General features: G+C 44.5%; 1 protein-coding gene across 1 annotated transcript in view; it reads left to right on the top strand.

Annotated features, from left to right (window-relative positions):
• MORN1 (MORN repeat containing 1) overlaps positions 1 to 19,908 on the top strand; it is a 134,703-nt gene extending 114,795 nt beyond the window's left edge. Inside the window, exon 14 of the mRNA XM_048824561.2 lies at positions 19,214 to 19,908. Within this exon, the coding sequence (XP_048680518.1) occupies positions 19,214 to 19,281 (68 nt within the window). The 3' untranslated portion in view covers positions 19,282 to 19,908. The remainder of the gene's footprint in view (positions 1 to 19,213) is intronic.
• The last annotated feature ends 1,358 nt before the right edge of the window (positions 19,909 to 21,266 follow it).

Here is a 21,266-nt window from a genome sequence, read left to right as displayed (position 1 = left end):
AAATGAATGATTTTTGTGTGTGCCTTGGAACCCAAGTATAGATCACATGATTATTCCTCAGGTCCAGAAACTAGTCTGTTACAACATTGATGCAGACATTATCTAATGAAGCAACAAGTTGCCCACTTTTGGGTAGTACCTTCATTTTCTTACTGATGGGCCTGAACTAAAACATCACAAACTCTGGGAAAGTTTGGATCCAAATCCAGATCCATCCCTGTGCTTGCAGATGGGGCCAGACCCAGCACTGACTTAGACCCTGTGCAAGCCCACTTGATGTCCGTGAGACAATAGAGAGTTGATGTTGACCAGGCCCAGAGGTTGTAAAGTGATTTGGAATGGACAGTGCTCTCTAAAAGTAAACATTATTATGATTAGGCAATGGGTCAGCAAGCATAGGGGAGCTATGAAGTAAAACCTAGATAGCTAATTCTTAACATGTCTGTGTTCTGTAAAATAGTGTTGGACTGTACCACTCTCCTCGCATGGGCTTGTCCTCAATCACTATGTTATACTACTAGAGATCTTTATTCCCCCAGATTCCTCACCACAGGTCAGTGTTTGGATCACAGCAACCTGACACAGGGATGAGGGATGGAGGGAAAGGTGCACCAACAGATAGTTATTAACAAACGGCAGATAGTGCCTTATCAGAGGTTAAACTAGGCCACAGAGCGTGGCCTGCCAGGTCTTCTTGTGCCTCAACTCCATCATCAAAGAGGAGTTTCTGCAGAATATTTGAACACTGCATTTGCCAAGAGTTGTTTTGTTTAGTTTTCTCCCTAGAATCTTTCAAGCTTAGTCTGTGCTAGGAGTGTAAACAGTGGATCAGATTCCGCAGTGACTTGTAGAATGCTATTTGAGGGCAGAATATGTTCCTGTATAACTTTTGTCTGCGCAAATTACTTATTCAGCTTGCAAAGCAAATCCTATTGAAGGAACCTGGCAGCTTCTTCAAGAGCATAGAAGGGTGGTGGTGGGGGGAATGGGTGTGATTAAATATTTTCTGGGTGTTAAACACACCACCATTTTTAAATACACATCTAAATAATACTTAATCAGAGATAATAATTCCCATACGCCAGCACCTAGTTTTCACTGTACACTTTTCTTGAAAGATTTCTACTTCCCCTTGGGAATCTTGTAGCATTTCTCTCTTCATAGTGATTTCTGATGTTCATTGTACAATATTGCTTGTTAACTAATACGCAGTGGCACTGCATTTCAGAGTAATCATGTTTCTGTGTCTTTTGACTTCTTGTGACCTAATATTCTAATATTTTAATTCTATTAGGGAAAGAAAGAGCAAAATCTTAGGCATCAGTCATCAAACTTTGACCAGTAAAATGACATCATAATATGGAGCTGTATGGTAACTAAATAGCAAGAAACGTTATCTCAGGTTTGACTTTTAAAGTCTAGGACATGGAAACAAAGAAAGCACAAAGTGAAAAAATAATTAATGAATGCAAAGGACTCAATAATAGCTCTACTGATTTCAGTAGAGATAGCTACAGCAGCTGAGGTTCTGGTCCAAAGTTGGAAAAATGGAACTCTCTTGCCCAGTAAGCTTCGGCATACTCATATCTTCCTAAATCATATCTAGAAATAGTGCACAAGGTTGGATTCACTGGCTGGAAACCATTTCCCTGCTTCTCTAATCCTATTTTTTATTATTATAAGGAAAATAAAAACAAATGTGCGATGTAGAGAAAATGGATAAATAATGCACCATAATGATCAATCAGGAGGAAAATGTGCTTGGAAACTGGAAAACAAATTGTTCCAAAAGCACGAGTTGACATTGGTTAGTGTTTTTCTATAAGGCAAAGCTTTTTGTCTCCGTGGTAGCACGGGTGCTGTGGTTGCCATGGTAAGGTACATGTTTTGTTATGAATACTATAAACAGTCTTGCCATTGGCCAAGAACGTAAGTGAGAGATGTTCTGGTCAGACTTCACGTGGGCTCTGGTCATGGCCACGATGGGTTATATGATTGTTTACATGGCAAATTAAATAGGCTCAGGAGGCCTGTCTCTGGATGATTATGGAAGCATTTGTCTCGGTGGCCATTCTCAGGTTAATGCTGCCAATAGGTACCTCTGTGAGTCCTCTGACCTTAAGTCCCTTTACTGTAGTATGAACCTGAATTATGCCTTCTTGCGTCCCTTCCCCTGCAACTCCCTCACTATGATCGAAGCCAAGAGGGAATGGAGTGTGTTTGATGACCAGAACTGGGAGTCAGGACACTTGTGACAATTTGGGAAATCTAGCTGTGTACAACTTACAGATTCTGGTTATGATATGAAGTTATTATTATGAATTTGTTGTATCATGGAATGCCTCTTGTGTTCTGTGGAATCCACCATTTGCTGACAGTTCTAAACCATATCTTTAGTGGTGTTTGATATGCATTGGGTATGTTTGATATGTGTTTGATATGTATTGGATCTGATCCTGCAGTCTCTATGAGTTCTTCCATTGCCTTCAGTGTCTCTATTCTTGTGAGTAAAGGTTGCCAGGATAAGGCCTGTAGGTGCCTGTACATTTCCCACTCCAAAATTTGTAGGATCTAAGCAGAGGACTTCTTTTTCTAGGGCTGTCAATCCAGCACTTTGCATCAGCATTAAGTTCACACTTAAAAAGAAATAGATCAATGGAATGAGCAGAAATGCAGGATTTACTTTGCATGCAATGCATGCTCCTTTGCAAGTCAAGAGGGCAGCCACACAAATAGACAGAGCTGTTAGAGGTTCCCTGCATTGTAACCACATGGCATCCTAAAAAGTGAACATCCAGAATCCCAGCAGATACACTGCTCCCCAGGCAATGATTTTGGGACCTAAATCTTCCTGAGTCACTCATGAGCATTTAAGATTTGCCTCTCTGCAAATGATGCCTGAACCACAACATCTGCAGGGAGTTTTACAAACTATTTTGTTATGGAAACATTTGCCTAATCATTCTCTTGTACATTTGAGAGAAGTTAAGAAAACAGCCTGCCACTTAATGCGTGACATTGCAATACAAGCAGCCGCAACAGGAGTGATATACAGTGCTCGATATTACTTGAATTCCTGCTATGAAACACATGCTCGCTAGGAAGCACAGATGGCAGGGTTCTGTCCTCCTTTGGTCCAAGAGCTGGACTTTCTAAATTAACCCTTTGGGGCTGGTTGGTGGAATAAATTCTGGGTCTGACATAAAGGCTAGTGGCATTTCCTAGGTACTCTGTCCCAGGTTCTCTTACCATTTACACCAATGTAAATCCAAAGTAACTCCATTGAGTGGTGTAACTGAGCAGAATTTGGCCCACAGTTGTAAGAAACCCTTACCCACACTGCTAGAGGAGAGGGTTACATACATAAAGATTTCCTATAGCTCAGCATAATCATGAATACAAACAAAAAGCCCTTCTCCCATGCTGTGTGTTTCGGGGTGATTGTAGCAAACTGTGGGTGGTGCAAGAGGGCTGAAGAGAGTTTTGTGTCCCCAGAAGGGCAGTAACCTCATGCTTCCTTGGCCGCCTCATTGCTCTTATGAAATGGAAATTATATATAAAAGCAAGGAAAGCAAAGCTGTGCAATTACAAGGGACCCTGCTGCAGGTAGGCAGGCGAGGTCATTAGCAGCCAAACCAAATATATCCCATGGGGACCAGAGTGGCACAGGGGACGCAGCCCTGACATGAAACAGCCCATCATGACTCAGTTTCTAGAGACCAGAGAAGGGCCATTCTCTAGGACTATTGTTTCCCAAGCCTTTAAAAGGGGGGCTTCTAATTCAGACATACATCCTGAAATGTATCCATGAACCTGCTCTTACTGAGGGTAATAGGGGTGATGAGTGCAGTCAAGTGGAATAGATGAGACAGACAGATTAAACCCGAATGAGAAAAATGTGAAGGGGCTAAATTCTGACCTCATTAACAGCTCTGCAACTCTATGCTGTGGCACTGGTGTACCTCAGAGCAGAATGGGGACCAAAGTGTTTGTCAAACCAGTTTTACTCACCATTTTCTGCAGTGGTGCCCTTTGGTGCGATAGGAAAGGGTCTGTGTAAGTCAATAAGGTAATCAGCTGTTCCCTTGGATGGTGAAAGACTGGGCTCTGTTTCCGTCATTATGCTCAAAATATTCTTTTAGCGATTGTTCCGTTTGCTTCTTTCGAGTTTTTTTCAAATGCACCCAACTTTGGGTGCATGTTCTGATTTTCAGCAAAATACCAATCAAGTTGACCAATGCTACCCGAATACATGAACTGAGCCCAGAAATCAGCTGATAACACACAAAACAAATGAAATATAAATCCTTAGGTGTCTCCACAGGCACCAGCGTGCATGCATGCGGGTTGTTGTGGGGTTGCTCACTAGTGCTGGACTGTCCACCAGGCTTTGTCAATTTAGAGCTGGAATGACAGCCCTGGAGATTGCTGATCTGCATTCATCCATCAGATAAGTTCATCATGGGCAGTAGCAGGACAAGCCTCCCCATGTTGCTTACCAAGGTGCCCCAAGGAAAATTCTCCAGAGCTCATTCGGTCCTTACCTTCACTGCTGAGATTGCTAGTCAGAGTCTCTGTCAGTGCCAACTGTGACGTAAACATCTCTCGACTGGGAAATGGGTTTGGTCCACCAAGTCACAGTCAATGAGCCACTGAACATTCATCAGTGATCCAGTCAGTCTTGGCTATCATTTGGCTCCTTTTAAACAGTGAACTAGAGGTGGAAAGCTCTGGAGACCCATTATCCAAGCTCCTCAAATAGTGGGACCTAAGCCACCTTTCTACCTCCCCCAGTTCTAGGGCTATCAACAGCCTAAAGGCTGCTCTTAGTTGTGCCAGGTGGAGTGTGGAATGCTGTGCTGGCTAAGGATTGGATAGACTTCCATGTACTCTGGCTCTGGCCCTCCTGCCCCAAGCCATTCCCCTGGCCCACTGCCCTCTGCCCCCAACAAGCCTACACCAGTGAGGGGAAAGCAGATAGTGTAGAGCTGGTTATAGCTCTATGCCACTTGAGGATTCCCCTATGTCAAGATTGAGCCCAGCATCCCTTTCCTAATAATAAGCTGGGGGGAGGGGAATGTTATGTCTGCGTTACTGATATTCCTGAGAAGCACAATGCAGCCTTCCCCGTAACATCTCAGATGCTACCATTGCTAATACCTTTACTCCAAAGAAGCTCTGTGGGCAGATTGAAAAGATTTCCTGCTAGGTGCACACCATGAGAATTGTTATGTCTGTCTTACATCCCTTATTACATTTCATTGTCTGCAGAGAGTTAAGGGCAAGAGCAGTTGCTAGAGAAACTGTTCTGAAAAATGAGGTAACAGTGAGCCTATCTGAAATATATTCTTCAAAACTTCAGAGTGTTCCCATTAGTGTGTAATTACCAAGAAATACATAATAAAAAAAAGCCATTTGGCTTCCCAAACTTTGAATCTAATACCAGTTAATAGTTTCAGGTTACAGTTGTTTTAATGTTTTGTACGTAAAGGGTCAAAGTTCTAGCAAACATATTCCTGGAGTTGTTGGCAGCACAGAGAGAAGGTCTGCTTTATTGCGCTTTCATAACTGTTCTGATTCCCATAGCCAAGAAAGCACCATTAGAGTTTTTATTATTTTTAATATTAAAAACACTTTTAAAAATGTATTACAGAGGGACACCTGCAGGAGCTGAATAATCCTGAAAAGTCTTTGGAAACTAACTCTACCTTGGAAAGGAATTTTTTTTTAATGCTACAAAAAATATGAGGAAAAAACCTTTAGTTGTGGCTTCATAGGAGCCATAAATTCCATTTGATAAGCCATCCTTTCTCTTTACACTCTCTAGCTTTTGTCTTTGCAAGACCAAGCAAGATCTTCCTTTTCATTGTTACTTCATTCACACTTAAAGCCTTTCAAAAATGTTATCATCCCAAATTTTAACCCCAAACCAAACTCTCAACACATACACTTATGCCTGTTGGATTTTTCATTCCATTACATGGGTGGAGAACATTCTGCCCAGAGCAAAGAAATCCAGAAGGAACAAAATAGCCCTGATGGAACAGAGTCAACATCTCTACAAGAGCGTCTACAGATGGAACTGTCAACTTTTCTCCAATTTGGAGTTATGGAATCACAGAAATTAGGCATGGAAAAGATCATTAAGTCATCTTGTCCATGTCCCCTGCCAGTTCACAGTTGCTCTCTGCAGTATGTTCTCCAGTGGTTTGAATAGCTTAGTTCGGAATAACTAGTGAAAGGGCTTCAAGACTTTCCCCAGTGTCTTTCTGCATGTGCACATAGCACAACAGGGCCTGAGCCACTGATGTTCCTCTAATGCAGTGGTTCTTAACCTGGGGTACACGCACCCCCTAGGGGTGCGAGATGCCCTTTCTAGGGGTGCAAGACATGCCAGATTTTTTTAGAAGGTAAATCATCGAAAACACAAATTAAGCACAGGCAAGTAAGTACAACTACTTTGTTTCATCAAACCTGTGTATTTATTAACATTATACATTTAACGATTTCTTTAATATACAAACAAAAAATATATCTAGGTTTAAAGAACTGACCTACTTCAACGATTTTTGATAAGGGGTTCGAGAACATATTTTGAGAACCAAAGGGGTGTAGGCTGCAGTAAAGGTTAAGAACCAGTACTCTAATGTAAATATTAATAATAACAACAACAGTAGATGTAGTTAGGAAAATTGCCTTTGTAATTAGGACCAAACCTGCCATATACCTACTGTTTGTGGTAACTAAAGCTGAGTGAATAATTGTCAGCTAAAAGTTTATTCAATATATGTCTTCCATCTGCAAATTGCTTGCAAACAGCTCAGATTTACTGGCAATTTGCTGAATCGTTTCTAAGAAAAATTCTTAATGTGTGGTTCATTTGTAAGCAGTTCTTTGGGAGTGTTCCAGATGTGAAATACAAAATGATTTGATTGGATGCCTAGGTCACATGGTATTTTCTGTGCCCTGATTGGATGAGTGTCAATTTGGGGCAGTGTGAGCAGCAGGCACTGCATGGGGGAGGGAGTATGTCCGGCATCTAGACCAGGAGACTTAAGTTCTCACTCTGGCTCTGCTGCTGTGGGACTTTGAGCAGGTTATTTAACCTCCCTGTGCCTCAAACCTTACCTGCTGTCAGCTGCATTGAATGACACTGATGCTAACTACCTCACCCAGGTTTTTGGTAGAGTTTATTAATATTTGCAAAGCTCAGTGAGATTCCTGGATGGAGATTGTTAGAGAGGGGCAGTTATCATTGCAACTGCAGGTGGGACCCTGTTCCATGACTTACCAAACCCAGCTGGGATTTGGAGAAATCCACCTCCATCAAACATTACAGGGTGCTGTGTAAGTGCCAGAGAAAAGGCTTAATGCTTTATGATGTCACTCCTCAGATAGGGATTGCCTGAATATTTCTGCTCTCTGCAGTAGCAAAGTATTTCAGTCAATACCCACTATGATGGGTTGGGTCACAGAGACCCCCCTTGGGACTGTCACCTGATGTGCTGAGACTACCTCTGAGCCCATTTTTCCTGCCAGCTTGGGACTCCAGAACCCTGCCTTGTTGAGCCAGACACATTACTCTGCTCCAATACAGACCCGGGGTCTGAACCACTTCCCCAAAGCTGCAGGCTTTAACTGAAAACCACTTAGCAGGTACTCCTATCTCCAGCACCCAGACACTGAGCTCCCAATGACATCCAAACCCCAAATAAATCCATTTTACTCTGTATAAAGCTTATACAGGGTAAACTCATAAATTGTCCACCCTCTATAACACTGATAGAGAGATATGCACAGCTGTTTGCTCCCCCAGGTATTAAGTACTTACTCTGCATTAATTAATAAGCAAAAGTGATTGTATTAAGTATAAAAAGTAGTATTTAAGTGGTTCCATGTAACAACAGACAGAACAAAGTAAGTTACCAAGCACAATAAAACAAAACACACAAGTCTAAGCCTAATACATTAAGAAACTGATTACAAATGAAATCTCAGCCCCAGAGATGTTCCAGTAAGCTTCTTTCACAGACTGGACTCCTTCCTAGTGTGGGTCCAGCAATCACTCACACGCCCCGTAGTTACTGTCCTTTCTTCCAGTTTCTTTCAGGCACCTCTTTGGGGTGAAGAGGCCATCTCTTGAGCCAGCTGAAGACCAAATGGAGAGGCTTCCAGGGCCTTTTATATTCTCTCTCTTGTGGGCAAAACCCCCTTTGTTCTTCTGTGCACAGTCACAGCAACAAGATGGAGTTTGTAGCCACCTGTGCAAGTCATATGTCCATGAATGATTCAGCTTTTTGTAGGCCAACGCCATTGTTTACATATTAGTTTGAATGTTCCCAGGAAAGCTCAGATTTGGATTGGCTTCTCCCAAAGTCCATTGTCAGTTAAGTGTTTCTTGATTGGGCACTTACTCAGAATAGTCCTTTCTCAAGAAGCTGACCAAATACTTCACTGAGGCTACTTAAAATCAGACACATTGAGATACAAGTATATAGCCAATATTCATAACTTCAAATACAAAAATGATACACACATACAGACAGCATAATCATAACCAGCAAATTACAACCTTTCTATAGACACCTTACTTGTCCTCCTTTGTACAAGATTTGGTGCAACTATGGACCTTTGTTGCAACAATGATCTATACGGTCACAGTTCAGGTAAATAACATCATGCCCACTCTTTGTTCAAGTGCTCCCTTGCACTGAATCCTCTGTATTTCCCCTGGCATTGAGCCGCACATTTATATTATTGCACGCTGCTGATTCCTAGAAGTCTGCATGTACTAGGAGAGCAGGTAGCTCTGTAAGGCCAGTTGCTAATTCTCTCCCATAGCTGCTAATTAAAAAACCATATTGCACAGGTGGATGAGTTAGACATGTGAAAGGGAAAGTATGTTGTTTAGGCAGAATTCTGGGGCTCTGTGGTTGAGGTGTCTGCAGGGTTGTGGAGGATAACCATGCTCATGAGTAAGTACTGGTGAAAGGGTATGTGCACTACAGAACAAGTCAGTGTCTGGAGGAGACTAAGTATGGTGTAAGCATAGGAACTGAAGAGCCACAGAATCAAATCCCAAGGGTTTAGCTCAGCCTTTCCAAGCACTTGCAGTTTACCAGGTTGGGATCTGACAGATGACATCTTCAAAATGGAGTGATGGTTTTGGGTGCCTCCGTTCTTGGAATGTCCAACCTGAGACACCTGCAAGGGGCTGCTTGGTGGAGGTCCCTTAAAGGTGTCTCAGACTGGGCATCCAAAATCACTGGCGCCTTTTGAAAATTTTAGCCTCTGGCCCTGACTCTTTATGCAGACATTAAAGATCTGCTGGGGCTCCTTTTGTGAGAGCAAGAGATTTGTCCATATGTCCTTGGCAAAAACCAGCCCCCCACTTGAATTCTGTGTGATGTTGGTCTACCTGGCAGCTGCCTCTACCCCAGAGATCTTGGGGTATGATTTACCTTATCCTGCTCTCATTAAAGTCAATAGTAGCTTGTGCCTATGACTTCAGGGGGAGCAGGTTGGGTGCCATAGTTTGTAAAGTGATTTGCAGGATAGAGGGAGCTGCAGCAAGTGCTGCAAAGGTCAGCTGTTATTGTCTGTGTGCAAAAGAGGATGTGAAACAGACACAGTGCCAAATGAATCGTCCTTCCTTCTGCAAGGACAGGAGCAGAGTGGTGTTCAGGACAGCTACTTATCTACAAATTTTTTTTTTAAAGAAGTGGGCTCCATTTATTTAGGAGACTGAGCGTATGTCTACACTGCAGTGTAAAGCCAGGGTTCACGCTCAGGTTCAAGCCTAACTCCCTTCTATCTACATAAAAATCATGCTAACCCAGGGCTTGGACTCAGGATCCAAGGGCCCCACAGGGGTGGAGGATCCAAGCCTGAGTCAAGCTGGGACCAGGGATTCAAGCCCTTTAGCTTTGCAGTATAGATGCAGCCCCACTGGGAATCCATCAGAAATACTCCACAATCCCATGGGCTGACTTTCTGTGTCCTCTGTACAATCAAGTTTTTTTCACACTGCACCATGAACAAAGGGCTAGAGTAGCTACACTTTGGGAGGGTGCGAGGAAGTCTGGGACATGGGTGGTTGGACTTAGGCCCACATAATGCAGTGCAGACTGGAAGCCGCAGGTTTTGCTCAGGGTACAACTATTCCTAACCTGGGGTTACAAGTGAGTGTAGATGCTCAAGCCCTAGGTTAATAAACTCAGGGTCCGCTCACTCAAGTTCTATTACCGCTGGGCTTACATTGCAGCGTAGACACACCCTGTTTTACTGTCAGAAGAACATGACTTTTCAAAGGCAGGTGTGAGCAGGTCCTGTGTAACTTACAGAGAGCACAAGAAACCCCAGCAATAGGACATCGACACAAAAACATAGGCAATGCCCTTATCTCAGATCACAAGGAACATGAGGGTCCCTGGCAGAGCGGGAGTTAATTGCCGGATCAGGTCTCATTCCCACACCCACACAGGTGCCAACAATTGGGGAACTGAGTTCTCAGTCAGGTGCTAAGAGCTGAAACCCCATAAAAGCAACACGTAGGTGATCAGACATTAGCAGTAAAGAGGTGGTTGTGAGAAGGCTCAGAGGTGGTAGGTCTCCATAGCAGATGGAAGGGCTGGGTTTGTGTCTTAGCCTAAATGAGCCCATAAATCTCATTATTTGATCTGAAACCACGGGGTGGCTCACTCACACTGTACTAGACTTGCCAAATTTCTAATCGCACAAAACCAAACACCCTAGCTCCACCCACTCCCCTGCCCCTTCCCTGAGGCCCCGCCCCCTGCTCACTACATTCCCCCTCCCTCGGTGGCTCACTCTCACTCACTTTCACTGGGCTGGGGCAGCGGGATGGGGTGAGGGCTCAACCTGGGATTGTGAGCTCTGGGGTGGGGCCAGAAATGAGAGGCTCAGGGTGTGGGGGGGGCTCCAGACTGGGGCAGGGAGTTGGGGTGTGGAAGGGAGTGAGGGTTTCAGCTGGGGGTGCAGGCTCTGGGGTGGGACTGGGGATGAGGTGTTTGGGGTGCAGAAGTGGGCTCCAGGCTGAAGGGTTGGTCCGAGGGATTTGGAATGTGGGGGGCGGCTGCTGGTTGAGGCAAGGGGTTAGGGCATGGGAGGGGGTATGGGCTCTGGGTCAGGGTTGCGGGCTCTGGGCTGGGGCTGGGAATGAGGGGTTTGAAGTGCAGGAGCGGGCTTGGGGTTTGGGGAGGCTCGGGCTCAGAGTTGGGGTGCAGGCTTACCTCAGGTGGCTCCCAGTCAGCGGCACAGCAGGGCTAAGGCAGGCTGCCTGCCTGTCCTGGCACCACGCTGAGCTCCGGAAGTGGCCAGCAGGTCCAGCTCCTCGGTGGGGGGACCAGGGGGCTTCGTGCACTGCTCTCGCCCTCAGGCACCACCTCCCCCAGTTTCCATTGGCCAGGCTGGGTTTCCACAATAGGAAAGAGTTTCTTTCCTCACGAACATTTTTCCAATCAAAAGAAAAAAGACCCAGAAAGTCGCAGGGGCATTTCCTGTGTCCAGCGCAAGTACAAGCTGATCCACAGCCCCCTCTTTAAAATGATCCACGGTTGTAGTCGTCCATGGTCACCTCGTCCTGGGTCCCCTGCTTGGTGGTTAGGTGATACAGTAGGCATCGTATATAGAGGCAGGTGAGGCTGAGCTGGCACTGCCATGGAGGGTCCTTTTCTCACACTCTTCTCCCATTCAGGAAGAAGCTGAAGTTACAACATATTTTTCTTACCCTGGTTATAACAGAGCTTGGCCTCACGCAGCGTGACTGGCCACACCACATCAAACCCACATCAACCACAACCACAATCAAGCCATGCTCAGTCCTGAACAATGATCCTGGCAGGTAGCCTAGCCTCACACTTCCCTCTGTGCTTCTCCTCTCCCACCCCAGTCTAGAGCAGTCCACTTTCCGGGCATTGATGGTGAGGCCTCTCAGCCATGGCTTCTGCTGTCCTTCCACACAGGGAGGTTTTCTAGTTCTGGGGTACAGAGCAAGTCCCTTTGGGCTGCAGCCCTTTCATGTCTTTCCTTGTCCCCTTCCTTTCTTCCCAGAACACCCAAGCAAGGGGAGTGGGAGTCTGACAGGCGGCAAAGAACAAACACTGGATTGATGGAGCCCTTGTCTTCTTTCAGGGAGAGTCCAGACCAAACTCCAGCCCCAAGGACTCTCGGCAGTCAGCATTGGCAGCTCCTCCTGCCCTGCAGGGCTGCCCGAGCCTGTCCGTTAGTGTTGTGTCTGACTGCCGCAAAGGGTTAACCCTCATTAACCAGATGTGTAAATAACTTAGACATTTATCTTCACCAAATCCAACATTGCTCCCTTGTCGGAATGTCTTTATTTTAACGCTCTCTGTGCCAGTCCATCTGCCTTGGATTTGCCCAGAATTACCTAAACCAAGAGGCAGGAGAGCCCTTTGCATTTGAGGAGGGTCGAGGGGGGTGGGGTGTTCTTGCTCTGGCTAGAAAAGCATTTCTCACTCCCTCCTCCATGGCTTTAAATCCACCTCCCTCACACATTTACCTCAGAGTGCAAATGAGAAGGGACATGAACGATTGATGGGGTTAAACTGCAAAAGCTCTGATGACTGCCGGAGGGGAAAGGAGTGTGAGTGTGTGAGAGAGCAATTCAGCCTTTGGCTGCATCCCAACAGAGAGAGGGTGCAGGGCTCTCTGTGTGCTTCCTGCCTAGGGTGGGGTCACCTCCCATGCCTTCTTCCCCTCCTCCCCCAAATTGCTTTCAGCGCCACATTGTTAACATCTGGAGCTAAAAAAAAATCAACATTGTTTCCTTAGCTGAAGCAGAACAGTTTCATGACTGGGGAATTCCTGCAGTTTGAAACCAGCCAATAAAAGAGCCAGAGGGGTTTTAGCTTCACTTCCCCACCCCCCTCTTCTTTCAAAAGCAGGACAAAGTTTCTCTGGAAATGTGGGTTACACCCACCTTCCCCCCAGAGAAAAATTCTTATCCAGAGAGATGGGCCCAAGGTGCCAAGCTCAGATCTGAATGTCCCCAGAGTTCAGGGATATGTTGGGATGCGGGGTTTTGGTTTGAGATTCATGGGCTCCTGACAGGCAGTCCTGGAGATATAGTAATGATATTTAGCAAGGCTGTCACAGTTTTAATCTGAAGCATTTTGTGAACTCTGTTTAAGGCTCACAAGCCCCCTTGGGAAGTATGCAAGAGCTGCAGAGCGATCAGCCACCAAGGGGAGTAAAGGCAGCAGCTTTTGAATTGCAAACAACAGTTTAGCAGAGGAAGTGAAGAGTCCCATATCCCACTGAGTGTACGAGGTATTCCTTGGTGGCTTCCCGTCCAAGAACTGACCCACATCAACTCTGCTTACCTTATGAGCTCTGGCAGAATCAAGTACAATACAAGGTGGCCTGGCTAATTGTAATATAATTAACATTAGCTATTGTGCAAAGAAAAGCTTGTTGAATGCACATACTTACAGATTTAACTAAAATCTAATCACATCTGGGCTTATTCTGAACTTTTGCCTTTACAAAAAGGAACATACACGCTGGCCTGCCTTGTCTAATGCAGTGGGGCTTAGGTATGAGGTTGGACCTGTACAACTACCCAGGTACTTCCTACCAAACAGGGTGGTGCTGCTGTTCAGTGGACTGGCAATAATGGATGACTGCTCTTTAATTAGGACATAGGAATGGCCAATCTGGATCAGACCGAAGGACCATCTGATCTAGTGACTTCTTTTTGACTAGTATCCGATGCTTCAGAGGAAGGTGTAAGAACCTCGCATGAGGCAGATATGGGATGATCAGTTAGAAGTAGAATGGCTGGCAGTAGAGCAATAGTGGAAAGAATAGCCTACCACAATTGCATTGCCAGGTGCATTTTGAAAAGAAATGTTGCCTACAAATATTACCTTAAAGAAGCCTTAAAAATAGCAAGAGAGTTGATAACTGTGTGGTATTGTTCAGATTGGTAACCTGTAGCAACCTTTGCGGCATAACATTTATACGGTGCCAGGTGATTGACTGCCCTCGGCTCCAAAGCAGAAGCTGCTTTAGCAACTCGCAGTGACATGGCTGTGTGGTGTAATCAACAACTGTGTTCTCTTTGCCACACATGGAGACCTTTGCTGCCAGGATGTGATACTGTTGCAATGTTGTTCTCTGATTGGAAGGCTGGGATAACAGATGAAGCTGGTGGAATATAGATTAGGAAGAACACTGAGTATGTCTGGAAATATCATTTTAAGTACTCTCAGCTGTTCCTTTGATATGACTTGGGTGAGAGAGAGCATGTCCAGAGTTGAGACAGGTGAAGAATGGGTGTCATTTGTATAGAAAATGTGGCCATATTTGAAGTGCACACTTGAGCTGTCTTAAATGGAGGAGAAACCTGTCAATTGCCCATCTGTTTCCAAACATCCCTTTTCTCCCTTGCCCTAATTCCCCTCTCCCACTTCAGCTATGAGTTTGCTCTGTAATTAGGCTATTTAGGGGCCTGATGCTGCGAGTTGCTGATGCTCCACTCCCATCACCCTCTTCCCAGGAATGGGGGATGAGAGACACCTCTCTCCTTGCTTGTTTCATAAAAATCCATCAAAACAGACATAAGAATAAACTACAAAGGCAGCTTCCCTTTCTGCTGTTTTCCAGCTGCTGCCTGGCTCAGGCGGGGCTCAATTGTCCTCTTCAGCACTTACCATCTCCAAGGTCACACCCCCCACACTAGAGATGGACAGTCCCTATGCCCCATAACCCAGCAAAGTGGAGGGTGATGATCTATAAGAATATCCCCATCACAATCTCTTAGTCATAAGAAAAGCCTTTGCACCGAGGAACCATCTGACAGTAGTTCTGCATTTTGATTGGCCGACAGCCTCCTGTGGTAGTGTAAATATTTACCCATGCATTGGTGGTTGTGTGGAAGGTGCTAAGGCACACAACCAGGGTCTTTTTTATAGGGTCTCTTTCCTCATCTGAACTATTTCTCCAAGTCATTTCTTGGTTTCTGTCTAATTTTATCACTAGCCCTTTGGAAAATCCATTACTTTATTCCCCATTTTAAATGTAGTACATATGACGGCAGCGACCTCCAGAAAGCCTGGTGTACTCAGTGAGATCCTAAACCAGGGCACATGCAGGTATTTGTTGTATCCCAGTAGGAAACCACTGGTATCCCACCCCAAGCAAGAAGTAGTTCTGAAGTGGCACTTTTTGTCTTCAGTTTGCTTTGCACCCATTAAGCAATTAGTCCTCACCATACTCCAGTGAAGTTGTGTTATTATTTGACTATTGCAGATGGGGAAGCAGAAGAGGTAAGTGATATGTCCAAGGCCACGGAGGAAGTCAGTAGCAGGGCTGGAATTAGAGTTTGTGGAGAAAGGAAGTATTATTATCCTCCTTTTACAGATGTGGAACTGAGGCACAGAGAGTTAAGTGACTTGCCCAAGGTCTGTGGCAGAACTAGGAGTAATGGTTTCAAGTTGCAGTGGGGGAGGGTTAGGCTGGATATTTGGAAAAACTTTTTCACTAGGAGGGTGGTGAAACACTGGAATGCGTTACCTAGGGAGGTGGTAGAATCTCCTTCCCTAGAAGTTTTTAAGGTCAGGCTTGACAAAGCCCTGGCTGGGATGATTTAGTTGGGGATTGGTCCTGCTTTGAGCAGGGGGTTGGAGTAGATGACCTCCTGAGGTCCTTTCCAACCCTGATATTCTATGATTCTATTATTGGAAATCAGATCTCCTGAGTTCTAGTTCAGTGTCTCTTCCACAAGACCATCCCTCTAATTTTTGCTACCTACGGGTAACACTCGCACTTTTGTACTATCCGTTGGTAGTACTAGTGCATGTGGCAGTCTGCCCAGGTAGCACTCCTCTGGCACTATCCTTGGGTACCACTCTTATTTTCACACTCTCTCTACATGTAGCAAGTAGCTTAATAAATACCTGTGCCTTTCTGAAAGGAATTTTGAATCCTCTTGATTCAATGAGCCCTTTGTTGGGAGCTAAAGTGAAATTATCTTAACACTTCTTGCCAAATGTTTTTAAGACTCAATCCCTCCTGGACCTTCCTCAGTTGTGAAAAACTGTGTTCAGTTTCTTGGTCTGGTTTTTCACTCACCCAGTTAATCTTTCTTTGACTTCTGATAAACTGCCAGGGAGCTTAAAATTTGCCTTGATAACTCCCTTGTGAAAGAGACTGAATTTACCAGAGGTCATTGTTGCAAATTGTTTCTCAATTTCCATTCTTCTTAACTTTGCTGTAAGAGTTCCCTAAAAAAGAAGAAGCTGGTGGGCATTATTCTCAGAACCAAAACTATCATCAGCTTTATAATGAATTCAGCCCTTCTTTCTTGGAGCACAGACATTGCTCTCCTCAGTGTTTCTAATGATCTCGCCCACACTCAGCGGGATTCTCATCTCTGTGCTTTCGCAGCTATTGGCTGCTTTTGATATCTTAGCTCATCAAATGTTACTAGACAGACTACATGCTTTATGTAGGTCATTGTGCAATTGCTTTGAATGAGTTTGCTTCATATCTTAGTCAGCAAACTCAATTCATATGTTTAGACTGAGATTCTTTAGCGCATGTTCACCTTCTTATGGGGAGTATCTGCAGTAGTCCATATAGAACCTAAGCCTTTGATATTTACTGTATGCAGTCACAGTACCATTAGCTGACGTTATGGGCAGACATAGTTTCACCCACTATACGTTAGGTAAGCGACACACCAGTCCAGGTTGCTGCTGCAGATCCACTCAGATGTTCCCTTAAATCATTCTGTGTTTAGATTTGTAGATTTTAAGGCCAGAAGGCACCTCTGTGATCATCTATTCTGATGTGCTGCATAACAGTCCAGGTGCTTGCTCTCTGACTGACACCTTTAACCTTTATCATTTATTTTACCTCAATAGCAGGTGCTAGTGCACTAACGCACATGTGTTCACCAAGCTTGTGTGCACACAACTGGCAGTTGGGCTCTGCAGTCAAGTCCCATGTGATTAAGGTTTGGAGCCTCATTATGTTTGTCTACACTATAATAAAAGGCCCTTGGCACAGATGCACCTTGTCCGGGTCAGCTGACTCGGGCTCATGGAGCTCAGGCTCACAGGGCTAAAATGTGCAGTGTAGACATTCGGGCTCAGGCTAGAGCGCAGGCTCTGAAACCCCATGCTGGGGGTGGGTCTCACAGCCAGGGCTCCAGCCCAGGCCTGAATGCGTACACTGCAATTTTTAGCTCTGCGAGCCCAAGTCGATTGACCTGGGCTCTGAGACTTGGTGCCTCTGAGACTTGGTTTTTATTGCAGTGTAGACGTATCCATTATGAGTTGAAAGGAGGCAGGCCAAGAACCGAGGCTCATTAGGGACCAATCTGCCTTCCCTCACACAAGCAATCGTTACTCATGCAAGGAGACCCACTGATTTCAGTGGGAGTCTGGACGTGTAGGTCTGGGCTTACCAGCAGCCAAGGGGAGCCTATAAAAATCATTACAAAAGGTAGAAGTACTGATAGGGGTGATACCCTCCTGTGGTTAGAAGCTGCAGCTGCAGATAGTACTGCAATTGTAAATAAAGCAAAAGTCTTTCGTGACCTGTGGCTTGGGCAGTATAAACAGCCTGCCATCACAGGAGAAATGGGAATGCTCAAGTCAAATCAGTTCTCATTTACTCACTTCATAGCACTATTGTCTTCAGGATGATTTAAGGAGCTGTGCGGTCACTAATCAAATGCTTGATCCATTTTCTTTTGGAGAGTATAGTCAAGGAAATATGCACAGACAGAACCAGCAGGTTAAACATCCCTCAGAGCTCTACTGGCATCACTGCCCACTCTGAGAACAAGAGCTGAAAAGCAAACCCCCAGCACAGGGATTGTTGGAGAGACTTGGTCATTATTAATAATTATTTGTATCACAGTAGCACCTAAACAACTCTAAATGAGATCAGGGCCCCATTGTCCTAGGCATGAACAGACCCATAATAAGAGGCAGTCCATGTTCCAGAGAGCTTACAGACTAAAGAGACAAGGCAGAAAAGATCTCCTGTAAGCCTTTTCCTCACTATTTCAGGATGAAAACCTCACATCCACATCTTCAGCTGCCATGGATATTAATGTTTTTCTTGTGTGTGGATGCATTAAAAAAAACACCCAACAATCTACAGTAGCACTGACTCTTGCCATAATTCCTTCTCACACAGCCTAACCCCAGCTCCTTCCAGCATTTCCTGTGCACTTGGAGAGGCTGGGAAAGTATCTGCCACACACTCAGCCTGAGGCTTGCTTCCTCCTGCTTGTTCTGATGTTGTACGAGCTCAAACATGGAAAAACGCTTCTGCTGCCATTGCTTGCTCTGTAGCCGACATCTTTAACCTTTCATTCTCAGGAGGGAGGACAAGTTCCATCATGTTTAAAACATCCTCGGATTGTTCCCATGCACAACTCTGACGATACTTGCTCTGGTTTTCATTAGCAGCCTATTTACTTACCAACCATTGTTTCTAAGGTTTTTTAATGTCCTGGATTGTTGTTTATTTTTAAAGGTCTCTCTGCAACATTTATTCAGTCCATTGCTGTTCTTTACCACAAAAGAGGAAAAGGCAATCTCACTGGGAGTTTGGATTTAATGCAAATTCTAGAGTCTTTTTTGTAAGTTGTGGGTTTCACTAAACCTTTTTTGCCTTCCATGGAACATTCCCCCTGCTCACTGCTTCATTTAAACCATTGTATTCCCTGGAACATTTAAAATTAGAAAGTTTCTTGCTAACTAAAGGGAGCCTGCACTCTGCAAAGAAGAAAGATTTTAGTTTGAAATGACTTTTGCCTTCCTTCTAGATTGTATGAGGGAATAAAAGAAAACTTGATGTTGTTCCCAGAATTCTTTCTGCCAGAGCCAAATAGTGATCAAACTTCAACGGTTCCAAGTTTGGTTGTTAATCTAGAACTCATGGTTTCCAAGCAGTGTTTAGATCTGGTAAAATAATTTCTCCCTTTCATACCTTCTTTCAAACTCCAGAATAAGGGCATCCATTTTTGGAAGTGACAAGTGATTTCGTGTGCCTTCGTTTTTGTATTCCCAACTTGAGAAACCTTAAGGTGTGTGATGTTTCAGCAGGTGATTGCTGTCTTTAATTGAGCACTAAAAATCACTAGTTGTTTTTGAAAATATAGGCTAAACACTTCTTCTTGTTCTCATTATGTCATTGTTCTCTTCTATAGCTCCCGGAGTGACTCCCTTAAGAAAATGGCTGCCCAGTTCCCTTGGCCCACCTGAATCTTTCAAATGAATCTTTCTGTTAGTCTGGGGAATTGGGAATTTCTCAGTTCTGATGCCCACCTATGCTCAGCATCAATGGTTTTTATTGTGGAACAGCTGCAGCCACAGGATCTAGGCAATCATGGCAACAATGCAATGGAAATTCAGGGCTCCAGGTCAGGAGACCTTCTACTCAGCTTTGAATTACAAGAAGTCACAACTTGTTCACATCATTCCCCATATCACAGAGGTTTAGATAAAATAATCGACCTGAATCCTCCTTCAAAACTCAAACTAAAGCCTAACTGAACTTGTTTTGAGCTTTGAAAAAAGTTTGGATGTTAGACTGGTTTTCATTTTCATGCACCTTCTAGGACAAGAAGCAGAAGTGCCTTAATACCACAAGAAAACTGCTCTGGTGAGATTTCCAACCCAAACTGCAGATCCAAGAAGTTCTGGGAAGTACCTGAACTTGTAGATGCTTTTCCAATCCAGACCTCTGAACCTTTTGAAATATGCATACCCACTAGCCTGAGTCTATGGACTATCGACATGATGCACTTCACCATTCTCTTCTGCCATCCTGTGACTTACTCCCAAACAAAGCAGATCTTTGGTTCTTTCTAAATCTCCCTGTTTTTAAAATGCTGGTGGTATTGAATAAAGAGGCATGTCCATTTCCTGGATCTAGTGTGTTTAGTAATAACTAATGAACAGAGGATGTTAAAGTTCAAACTCTTTGGAGCTGGGATACATGAAAATCTAACCTGGGATGTTGCACAAGACCTTATGAAGCCCAGAGAGAAATAGAAGGGGCAACTAAAACATGCCCTACCTTGCATTCACTTTGGTTGGCTAATCTTGGAATATTACTAACTAGCATGACGTCCACAGCAACAGCGACTGTTCCTGATGTTGGAATTAGCATAAAAATGGGCCTGTCATCCTTTAGATATGGTACATGAACTGCCCTTAATTCTCTAATGGGCTGATGGTGGGCTGTTGCTGACACCAGTCTGCAGTGTTTAGCAAGCGGCATAAAGTATCATCCCCAAACTGCATGATGTGCTAGCACCCCAGCTACAGTCAGAAAGCTTTTTCCCTTCTCTCCTATCTGACTGGGAGATCCCTGCCTGTGCCATGTTCAATTTCAGGTGAGCATTTCACCTTTATCTCAGCTCCATTTGTACTGCTTTGTGAGATAACGTTTGGAGGTATAAAACGCTAGGGCAGCTCTCAGTGCTGTCATTACTGTTGTAGTAGTGTTGTCGTGCTTACCAAGGCGTACTTAAAGTTCTTCCGCTCTGCACCACGGCTTGTGATACTGCTGGTGGCAGGGCTCGATTGAGTGTCCAGTGGCTCTGGAATGGCTCATCCATTTGGGCTTTATTTGATGGAGCACAAAGGAAAGAATAGATTAAAAGACTGTAACTCTGGTGCCTTTGAAAAGAACTGTGCTGTGCCTTTGGGGCCAGATCCAAAGCCCAGTGAACTCAATGGGAGTCTTTGCATTGACTTCAGTGGCCGTTGGAGCAGGGATGCGGAAAGGAAGTACTAGGAATGTCCAGCAGGACCGAGTCACAAAAACTCACCGTTTTGTTTGGGGTCAGTCGTGCTATTTTTTTTTTAAGTAATCATGTTTAATAGTAGACAAGACACCATTTCTGACCTGGATCTAATGGACAACATCTCATGGAAATATCAGGATTTGCAGATAAATGTTGGGGATCAAAAGTATGGGTGCTTTTGATGACACCTGGCTATGTGGGGGAAGAAAAAGGGGGAAGGCAGACAGACATACACAGTGTATACTGAGACTGTGCTTGGGGTGGGAGATAGCCAAGCAGTTTGATAAAATAAGAACTGACCTGCACTCTTGACCAAACCCTGAGATAAATCAAAGCCAAATCTTTTTTGAAAGGACACAGTCATCCTGTGCCTAAGATATTTTTTACCTGTTGTTGTACCAAGTAACACCTAAGAGGCTAAAACTGAGAGCTTAGTGGGAAAAGTCCA

The sequence above is a fragment of the Caretta caretta genome, chromosome 18 (genome assembly GCF_965140235.1).
Source record: "Caretta caretta isolate rCarCar2 chromosome 18, rCarCar1.hap1, whole genome shotgun sequence".
NCBI lineage: Eukaryota > Metazoa > Chordata > Testudines > Cheloniidae > Caretta > Caretta caretta.
The sequence above is the reverse complement of the archived record's forward strand: the minus strand, read 5'-3'. Positions and strand labels throughout refer to the sequence as shown.